The 11477-nt window shown below is 41.5% G+C and overlaps 1 protein-coding gene across 1 annotated transcript in view; it reads left to right on the top strand.

Moving 5' to 3' along the window:
- LOC139731556 (uncharacterized) overlaps nucleotides 1-8544 on the top strand; it is a 10566-nt gene extending 2022 nt beyond the window's left edge. The window contains exons 2-7 of the mRNA XM_071642448.1: nucleotides 1685-1977; nucleotides 2782-2837; nucleotides 3918-4044; nucleotides 4763-4887; nucleotides 5385-6587; nucleotides 8144-8544. Coding sequence (XP_071498549.1) covers nucleotides 1685-1977; nucleotides 2782-2837; nucleotides 3918-4044; nucleotides 4763-4887; nucleotides 5385-6587; nucleotides 8144-8544 — 2205 coding nt within the window. The remainder of the gene's footprint in view (nucleotides 1-1684; nucleotides 1978-2781; nucleotides 2838-3917; nucleotides 4045-4762; nucleotides 4888-5384; nucleotides 6588-8143) is intronic.
- Nucleotides 8545-11477: the final 2933 nt, after the last annotated feature.

Genomic DNA, 11477 nt, shown 5'->3' with positions numbered 1-11477 from the left:
GGGGGTATATATAAGCCAAGGTACAAGGTTTATCAATATTCACTCGTTATCCAGAGATCAGAGTATCCAATAAACATCTTTCGTCTTGGCTGAAGCTCAAATCAGTCTTTGATCATCTATTCTGAAGTATGATTGATTCTTATCTGAAATCATGGAGCGAAGCTGTGAAAGTGAGACAAAGCAAAACAAATTCTCAAGTTATGCACCTTCCTATATCCATGCAATGTCGTGTTCCGCATTCGTGCATAATTCTGGTGCAATAATCATGTCAGAGTGGTCAGACTAACTTCTTTTGAATGATCATGTTTATTGTGTGAATATTACAAATATTATACATGTAACTGTAACAATTAGATAATCTGGACAAAATGGATTTTCCATCGGGCTATGAAGAAAACTCTTGGGGGAGATTTGTGGTATCCCGGTAATCAAAATTTCTGACCCCTCTCGAATCAACAGGTCCTATAGAGCTAACAAATACGTACGTGACCTTTACAGCACTAACCGCAACCTCGTCTGGCCGCATTCTCTCTGATTGTGCCTGGTCCACTAGTCGACGTTCTTTCTTATCTGCACGAGTTCCAGGATCGATACCGGCAAATCAATGATTGTCTTGTAGTGAGATTCCCGAAGCGGGCTCTGTTTGCGTTGTTGAATTTCACAAAAGCCCATTCGATTACAGCAGCCATCATTCATCATCAGACTACACACGCCGTTCAGGGGGAGATTATATAATGTACCGGTTTCACGAGTTACTCCAGATCAATTCATGTTCACTTTTTGTGTACACAACAGTTTTTCTTTTGAAGATGTCTGTAACAAACTCGCTTCGGTAGACTCTTTGTTGATATTACGGCCGCATGGTGTCGCCTTCTTTCTTTTTATAGGTCAAGTTGTAATTTTGCGTAATGCGTTCAGAAAGCAGGAAACGTGACATTTCGTATCCTGCAAAAGTAAAACGATTCGGTTATAGGTCTATAGGATGAGTTACTGACTCCATCAAAGCGTACGTTGCAATCTTGCATGGATTTTGGCCGACGAATTACATATTACGGATGTGCTAGTAGTAGTATCATAATCAAACACAAATATATTGTTGTAGTTTTGATCAAACTTTAGCAATAAACTGGTCATAATACTGAAAAAGTCTTCGTGTTTTGTCTAAACGTTTATCAACCCTTATAAAGTAATACTATCATCCGACGGATTTTAATGAACATCTTTTAATTAATATATCAACGAATGTTGACGGTTGGGGTTGACCAAATGCCGATGGCACAAGACAAGCAAAAAACCAAAAATAAAAGAGCCCATGGGGAATTACACCCCCTAAACCCTATTACAAAACAAGGAAAACAAAAGGAGCCCCGGGGGCGGGGGGGGGGGGGTAACCTAACCCCACCCCACCCCCGTAGATCCGCTACTGAAATGATATCTATCTATATGTACTAACGGTCTCTTGAGCAGACGTTAAATCTACAACTGTACGTGATATCAAAAACATTTACGAAACTTGATGATTTGCAGAACAATATAGGCCTACACGCCTATTTCTTTTACTAACTTTACTCAGAGGCATACGTGTACTCTATATACAAATAATACCTTACACAATCAATGAATTTACACCATTCGTGTCATTTTTTTTCTCTCTCTCTTTCTCTCCTCATGTGATTTATCTAAGGTTGCCGTCAAGGTAATCGATAAAAAGCTGATCGCCAATCGGGACTACGTGCGCAAGAATCTCCGGCGCGAAGCGGTCGTGCTGCAGAAGATGCGACACCCGAATATCGCGCGCCTCTACGAGGTGCTGGAGACGGCCAGCAACTACTACATCGTCATGGAGCTCGCTGAGGGGGGCACGTTCATGCAGTTCCTATGCCGCCGCCGGAAGCTGAGCGAGCGCGAGACCCGGAAGTACATGCGACAGCTGGTGTCGGCAGTTGACCATATGCACCATCATGATGTTGTTCATAGGTTTGTAATAAGGAAGAAATACTAGTAATCCATCAATGCAAAGCATGGTACCATATTCATGGTTTATTATTATAACTATATAATTCATTATAGACGAAATTTAGACTTTAGATTGCTTTCAAAATGCACATATCATTTCAAAAGGATAAATATCTGTATCAAAATGTCCATTAATATTAATCAAAAGTATATGGATTCGTGCATAATAGGAATCTGATATATTATATAGGCACACATACATGTATATTCATGTAGGCCTACACGAATGTGTATGCTTTTGATTCATGCAATTCATTTGGAATATAGATATTTACCTACCCTGATGTTGATTTGGGACTAATATATTTGACTTTAAGTAAATATAAAGAGAACGCACTGAAAATTGGACATTGTACCCGGTTCTCAATGTTACAAAACAGAAGAAAACTCGTGTAATGACACTCGTCTTACGAAGATATGAAATCAGTGATCGATATAGGCCTATATGGATATGGCAGCAATTCATGACGAAATTATTAATTTTATTATTGTATTCGAACTCTTTACCCTAGAATCTTAGAAGAAGAGAGAAACTTTAATTCCGAATCGATTACTGCCATTGCGACCATCATGACTTTATTCAACGAATCCGTTGACGGTGGCTTATCCGTTGACGGTGGCTTATAAGTCTGACCAGACGACACGAGACGCCTTTGGCCCCACTTGTTTGTAGGCCTGCTGAAATAATCTAAGTGATAAAATGTTTCTTCTGTAGCGAGATGATTCCGGCATTATAGGATTATTTCTTGTTTCCTTTTACTTTAGGGATATCAAGATCGAGAATTTTCTCCTCGATGCGGACCAGAACCTCAAAGTCATTGGTGAGTACCTCTGGTTCAATGGTTCCATGACATTGCTCCAGCGATAATAACATTTGTTCCCATGAAATATCTGCGCTCTAAGCCAAGCAGAAATCTACCCACATAAATACAACCCTAACCCTAATCCTTATCCTCACATCAAACTAAACCTAAAACCCCTTTCACTACTCTAACCCTTATACCCCGAGTCCATTGAGAAAATAACACCGGAGCAGGAGCAAATAATCATGTCACCGGTTAGGATACGATAGACATCAGATATGCTAATACACAACACAAGGACATTTGGAGTGGCGCTCTGCAAGAATTCTGGAATGATGAAATATTATTGAGGCTGTCTCACTTTTATGTTAGTGGGAGTCGATGTGAAATGTCGTCCCCGGAACATAATTCCGTATTTACGAATAGTTCATAAAAACTTGTCTTCTTCTTCGTGACATTGTATAGTCATCATCAATATACGATATATTGATCTGTTTTGCAAAAACGTAATTGAATCTTGAAACTCTCGGAATTATTATTTTTCCCCAAAAAGATGACATTGAAGACAAAGTGTTCTACAATTTTGCTCATTAATTTGCTGTGAAGTTCTATCGTCATTCCATTAGCACTATGCACGCACTGCAGCATTCGGTCCACTTTGCCAGACGAAAGCTCGAAACGTCGTATTAATTTTTCGCGTTTATATACCTCGTTTCCTGAGACAGAAGATTAGCTTTATTTTCTTCAGTTACCACCACAATGATGAACACGTTCCGTACTATTTTCTGTTATCATGTTGATCAGTAGTTATTTGTTGAAAAGAAATGTAACTGGAACATACGGAGAGAGCTGTATTGATCTACAGAAGTAAACTTTGCCATCAGCAATCTGCGACAGATTGTTGTTCTTTTTGGTCTATCATTAAATATTGAATTTTGCATTGAGCCCTGGTATATTTTGACGCATCTTCTCCCACAAAACCAAGAAAAGGCATTTCAGTCCATCGCGTAAAAGCAAAGGCTACCGCAGGTTTTTACATGCCCTGCGTGGCTTTGATGTAGCACATTGTATCAACAACCCCATTTCTCATTGCTTCAGATTTCGGGCTGAGTAACATTCTAGGGCACGACGGCTTGTTGCGGACGCAGTGCGGATCGCCAGCCTACGCCGCTCCGGAGATCTTCTGCAACTCGAGCTATGGACCCGCTGTTGACATATGGAGCATGTAAGTCGATCTATACTCAGCATAATAATGAAGTGTGTCCCTTCTCTCCCCCCCCCCCCACCCCCACACCCTCATCCCCAGCTATCTCACATTCAGGCTCTTTGTATTTGATCTGCTCATTATAACCAAACGATCCCTTCCAATTTTCTTCATGATTGAAAACTCAGGCAATTGAATAGTTTCTTCTACCTTGAGGATAAGACTTACAACCTTTTGACATATTTCCACCTTGGATGATATTTCAGTGATAATATCTTGATACACTGCAACCAACTAAAGTAGATACTTGAAGGGATTCCGAGTCTTATATCCCTTTATAATTCATGAAAACACAACGAAATGTTGACGTTATTTATTGTGTAAGTGTCACGAGTAGCTGAAGGTAATACATGTTTTCAGCTTTTGTATGGACTGTAACAAAAGGATGGCAACGTGTTTGTCATTTATCGTGTTGCGTAATTCACTACCTTCAATGACTTTCAAGTTGCCTTCGCGACCTCCCCCCCCCCTCCAAAAAAAAAAGAGAAGCAGAAGAAATATAACAAATAAAAAATGAATACAACAATGTACATAAAACTTACAAAAGGGCCACCAACAGTGGCATTTTTTGGAGCTAAATCTAAATTGACAAAACCTCAAGTGATCCAGCGAAATCATGATCAAGATTGAAGACAATCATGACACGCGGGTTTTCCTCTGGACTCTTCCACTTCTCTAGAGGGGTGAACATGTATGCTATGCTGACGGGCGAGCTTCCCTTCGTAGTGGATCCACCAAACAACATGAGCAAATTGCACACCAGAATTCTGCAGGGAGTAAAGCTACCAGAAGGAATGACCACGGGTAATTGATATCGATTGCTTCTTTGTGAATTTTGTTGTCTCTTTTTTTCTCCTTCTTTCCGTCATTCCTTTTTATTTCCTTCTCATTCTTTGCTTTTAACGATTACAGGATCCTATAATCATTCTTTCAATCATAATCAGATTATTGCGTGTGTTCTCAGCAAACTTTTTTTTTCTCTTTCTTTTTTCTTTATTGACATTCCTTTTATAGTTCTCCTTATAGATGTTATGATAGTGTAGCATACATTTCACATCGACGCGAACAGATTGATATCATGTAATATTGTTTCACCTGTGAGAGCATGAATATTGTGAGTATAATGTTAGCCTAAGTAAACTGACATCGACCTTTTCTAAATCACTCTTTGATGAAAGAAATATTATACTGGTAGACGTTATTAGATACTGATGAATTATGAAAAATGACTTGGGCAGTCACTGCACGCATTAAAATTCTACATGATTAAGTTTGTTGTATGTATGAACTTCTTATTGCAGACTGCAAAGATCTACTTCGGAAACTACTGGAACCGAAAGAAAATGTCCGCATCAGACTGCCGGACGTAATGCGCCATACCTGGATCAACAGGGGTTACTCGAGGCGCCTCTACCCTTCCCGCTTCGGGGATACGCCGGAACGAATCCCTGTGGATCATCGAATCATCAGCGCCTTGGTTCAATGTGGACATCGGGAAGATGTTGTCCTGGCATCGGTGCAGGAGAATAGACCCGCCCCCGAGAACGCTGCCTACTGCCTATTGGCCAAGCGCATCGCGATGGGATGGGGCTATCCGGACAGTAACCACGGCAACGGATCAGTGGTTGATACGGAGCGAAGCGATATGACTTCCCTCGTCACAGGACTGGGCGGTGACGATGAGACGAGTATGGACACAGAAGCCACGCCCAGTCCACCTGTTGCGCTTCGTCGGCCAATCAGTGGGCGGGGAACGCGAAGCATGGCTGCCAAGGAGAAGGATTCCGAGATGGAAAGCAGATTTAAGAGCAATCGGGTCGAACTGGATGGTATTCCACGCATCAGTCACACGCAAAAACGACCGACATCGCCAACGAAACGAGAAATTCAAGACGATTTACGAAAAGCTTGGAACAAGATGCAAACTCCTGTCCCAGATGTTGAAAATAACACCGATGAACACGACAATCGTGACATCTTGATGAACCCGTCCAACGATGGCAATGACAAACTCTCGAACGATACCAAAATGGACTCCAGCGACTCCCTGGCTAACAAGATGAAGCCTGCCCGGGCGGGAGCTGAGGATGCTTTCATTGTCCAGTTGAACAAACGCCCAAATACCGTCCTTCCTGTCAAACCCGGAACTGCCCCGAGTATATCGATGCTCGATCAAGGCAGTGCGCGTTTCCGGCCCACGTTCCAAAGCAACGCGTGCATTTTCATTGTGAACGGGAAGATCACCGCAGCGGATCAGCTGGTGGGGCGTTCTGCGGGACGGCATCGAGCGGTGTCGGGTCTTCACAGAGCGTCAACCGGAGACGCGGAAAGGCTGATCTACACGAAACGGGGGCTAGAGAAGGCCAGGTCAGTACCAGCCCCTGTGAATGTCGACAACACAACGGCGGTAAAGATCGGAGACACGGACGAGTCCCAGGGAATGGAATCGTCGATACCAACGGATGGAGTAGTTGGCTCGCTCGCCTTACCCTATCAGCCTCACAGTATGTATAGGTCTCATACCCCTTTCCCGCTGAAGAAAATCTTCCCCGGGGGCACCTGGGGGCACCCGGGGAACCCCGCAGTGTGAAAGGTCACTCGGTTGAAACCTAGGGGAAGCCTAGGTGAAACACCGATGAAATTTTGGGCAATTTTTACCCGAGAAGCGTCCTGGGTAAACTCCGATAGTTCAACGGGAAATCACCCGGTGGTTCACCGAGAGCGCCCAGCGTGAAAGGTTGTCTCGGTGAAACACCGGGGAAAATATGCAGATTATGTCAAAGGTCATGTTTTGTTTCTGGTCATGCACACGTTTTCAGCTAGCTAGCGCGCACTCGACCTCCCAAATCCACACGTACAGGGTACTAGTAATTCGTGTTTGTAAACATACACTCGACACTACATACTGTATGTCGTTTCGTGTGCAATGTGGCGTTCACAGTGCGACGGCATTGTTTTGCATCGTGCTGTGCATTGTATTGTTAATTAGCACGCCGTGTATACATACACAAAGCTGATATAGGTTTACAGTGTACTTGATCGATTTGATGCGTCCTCCCTCTTCGTCTTCCTTCTACTTCTACTTCTACGAAGATACTCAGCAGGATCCATAAGTCAGGATGTAGTGCTAAGGAGTTGAACTTAGGTGCTCATTTGCAGTGCATGCTTGTTGGTGCATTAAAAAATATATTAAAAAATATATTCCTCTAGTGTCTAGCTCTTAACTCTTCCAGTAAAGTCTGATACAGTCCGCCTCTTGCTTGATTTTTTCGTATTTTGTGCTTTTCTCGTCAAGTGCTGGGTTTACAGTGTGCAGGAGAAATCCGTTGACGTTTTGTGCTGTTGAAATTTGAGGGAATTTTGCAAATGGCTGGAGTGTGGACCAAAGACGAAGAGAGAGTACGTATAGCGAGGCAGCAGTGAACGAAGAACTGAGCGGGACGTCGGCTGACGCTGCTGCGTACGAGTCCCTCCTCCGAAAACTTGCTGAACATGGGATCGAAAAAACCAAATCGCAGATGCACAACAAACTCAAGTACATAAGATCACCCACGTTGCGAGCAGAAAACCCGTCTAGGGGAAAGTTTCACCGAGAGCAGTGTGAAACGACGGCATTGAAACTTTCACCGAGAGGTTCCCCGGTGAATTCACCGGGGAACCTCTCGGTGGTTCACCGAGACGGGCAGCGGGAAAGGGGTATAAGTTTATCTTATATTTATCTTGCGGGATAATCAGTATGTCATCTCGAATAGTTGAATCTTGTACAGTTAAAGCAATTGTCATTCTGTCGGGTTTTTTACTAGAGGTTAGAAAAGACAATAATAGATGTTCTCTTTTGCCTTAAAATGACTGAAAAAAAAAGCAACGCATTCAACACGCATATTGCCGAACTTATGATCACTTTGATGGGAACTGATTCTTAAACCTCAGGCGTTAAATGTAGCCCGAAAATTCCTCTTTATATTGTGCTTGTAACACCTAACCTGCTTTTTGCCCCTATACTACAGAATTTCACTGATAAACTTCCATTTGTTTTGTTTTTTTCCCTCCATTAATATAGATGCATTTCCTGGACATCGTCTGGGGACGAACTTTGTCACACCTGTGTCGAGTTCCCGCCCAGTCAACCGCTACATGTCTGTCACCACGCCCTCCTCCGCGCTGGCGGGACATTCCCCCTACCACCAGTATCATTACCATGGCAACCGTCAAACTGGCTTCCGACAAGGGCGCCACCAACGATCGCTCACGGCTCCTTCGCTCCAGGGACGCGTTCAGTCGGCTCTGCCTCCGTCACCCGCCAAATCATCTCTGGCGCATGGAGCCCAGGTCAGTGGGAGAAGTAAGCCGACCAAGGCCGTGGCGTGGCAGGACCAAACCGCTCCTTCGTTACGACACCTTAAGTCCAAGCCAAAGGAACTCCCGAATATTAACGGCTTTCATGGTTATCGCAAGATCTGATTTTTTTTTTTTTTTTTTTTTGGTCGATCTGGGGATGTTTGATGACGATGATGATGAAATAAGAATAGAAAGAGAAAGAAAGAAAGAAAGAAAGGAGTAGAATGAGAGGATGGCGAAGCAATAAGGAGAAGATGACGAAAGCGCGTAACATGAGGAAAGATACCAAGTTCATTAGATAACCTTGCGTGAAGACATGCCATCATTCCCATAAATTCGTACCACTCATTCATCATTCACTCTTGATTATGGTTATTGATGTATTTTGAAATGCTCTTTTATCAAAATATTGATATTTAGATGCAAAACTTAGATGCAAAAGCTTCCACACAGACCAGGGGGTGTTTCATCAACGTTTGTCAGCGCTGACAATTCCAGCAAAATCCTTGGTTTTTGATTGGCTGAGATGCTCTGGTCACTGACTGTTACTATGGTGATTCAAGTTGTCAGCGCTGACAAACGTTGATGAAACACCCCCAGGAAAGACAAAGGAGGAGAAGGCAAGATGAGACAAAGGCGCGGGGCAACTCGGTAGAGCTTGAGGCGTCACGCATTTGCCTCTTGAATGTAAGAATGCGCGTGCGTTGATGGAAAATGGTACTAACTGAGGAAAAAAAGAAAACCAGGATGTTGTACTCCTTTAAGACTTGTTGAATGGACGTCATGATGACAAGAATGATTCATTTCATCAATTCTATCTGTTCAATTTTTTTTTTTTTTTTTGGCTGTCTGTTGTTTGTTTTTTTCTCGTTTTTCTTCTCTCTTTCTGTGCACCCATTCTCTATCAAACATTAACTCGACGGTAAAGGCGTGGTCAGGAACACTTCCTTTTACTGTTTTGGTGGTATGGGCTGTATCAATCTAATCACGAAGGTATACATTTCCAACTTTGGAATGAAAAAAAAAGAACTACGGTCAATCGGAACTTTATCACGATTCGTCGGGCAGGGTAGGCCCCATATACAAACCTTTCATGGTAAACGTTACAAAGAAAAATCATCCTCAACTATATATAGGTAAAGATTCGCGTTACACTAGCAGCGCAAATAAAAAATGACGCAGTACATTCCATGCGCAATTATCGATTATAATTCCAGGGAATATTTCTTGTATTTTTCCCGAGAGCATACTAGAAGTGACTTAACACCTGTCGGGACTAAATTTTCTATTCAGTTCACTGTGAAAATATCTTTGAAAGACTAAAATTAACAGAAAACATGATGTTGCACTCTAATGTGCTTTCGAAATTCATGAAATAAATAAAATGTGAATGATTAGATAAGAGAGAGCTTACAAAACACTATACGTCGCCATTAACATGATTCAGGGTAAATGGAAAGTGAGTTTTGTGCGATTCACTGATTATGCTGTAAAAATATTAACCTGTAGATTATAAGAAGTTACATCATGTACATTGTACTTTGACCAGCACTCCTAATAGCCCTCTATTTTCATTTCGGGATCATTTTTGTGTGACATAACATTTTTTCTATTCATATATCTTTATTATCTTCTGACTGCGCCGTTATGCCAACATGACGGGTAAAAATCTATAGAAAAACTCATATTTTGAATTCAATGTCACGCTGAGAATAATGTAATTTTGACTACTATAGTTTAAGCTATTGTTTGTAAGAGACATACGGGTTTATTTTGTACGAGACAATCATTACGGTACTTAATTTATCCTATCACTAAGTAAGCTATGGAAACTGCTAAGTATTTTGTGTCACAAGAAAGCTGTCTCATAATCTAACGATACGATGCATGAAAGGTCGACAATATTATGAAACCGTAATTGCATGTAATTGCATATTACACACAATAATGCCTTCTGGGCGTCTAATTATTATGTTTTCAATTCATGTGACCAAATGTATACTTTATTTTTGCTCTTTTGTCATTTTTTAATTAAGGAGTATAACTAATGGAAATGTTGATTAATGGTTATTTCCATATGCGTCATTGTGTATGTAGTAATATACTAATCATCATTGATTATCAAAGGACATGATTTCTAAGGCTGCATATGAAATGTCAAATACAACGGGAACCGATATCTTGTGTATATGCTGTATAGTCATGTTGAATATGTGATTCAACAGTGATTTTTATTTATGTTTAATTGTGTGTGGACAATCATAAGATACATGTATGTAGATGACAGGTGATAAACATAACTATCAATGTGCTATATACTCACAGACACGCTTTCGTCATTCATAGACTACTACTACTGTACTGCAAAGATATCTTCAGCTGCCTGATATGATTTGAATTATCACTTTATATCATCAAACATTACGATCGGTGCTTCATATAAGAAAATACATGTACATGTATTCATAAAATAGCTCTGTTCGACTTCCTGTAACGAAGGGATTACACTCATCCACCATCGCGTATGTTACATGATTATCATGTATTATGTAATGGTGATATGGATCCTTGCCGAATGATTGGCCGAGAGCTGTCACGTGACAAGTTTTTCATGCCACCCATTCAAAAGACCACACTTTACTATTCACTCATAACCAATATTTGACGACCGCCCGTCTGCACACTCATTGTCTTTGTATTGCAAATGTATTGCAATATTATTGTTTGTGAGTGCGATTCGGTTACATAGTGTACAAGTAGCTTGGAGCTGGTGATGGTCCGAGAATCTTGCGAAATTGGCTGCCGCAAACTTTGAATTGTCACCGTTTTACAAAAACATAGGACGCAAATTGTACTAACCTTGGTTGGACGTTTGTAGACTTATAACCCTTCGTAATTTTGGAACAGTCCAACACACACTCGGTTTCGATGTATTTCTGACTGTTCCAAAGTAATACCATCAGGTGGATAATTCTTGCTAACGGTCTGTGTAATGTGAACTACTAGTACTAGTATTTGTATATTAGCTGGATACTCAATCTGTAATTGTCCACACA

The sequence above is a fragment of the Diadema antillarum genome, unplaced genomic scaffold, assembly GCF_040938485.1.
Source record: "Diadema antillarum isolate AM-2024a unplaced genomic scaffold, OU_Dant_1.0 scf00000022, whole genome shotgun sequence".
NCBI classification, from domain to species: domain Eukaryota; kingdom Metazoa; phylum Echinodermata; class Echinoidea; order Diadematoida; family Diadematidae; genus Diadema; species Diadema antillarum.
The sequence above is the reverse complement of the archived record's forward strand: the minus strand, read 5'-3'. Positions and strand labels throughout refer to the sequence as shown.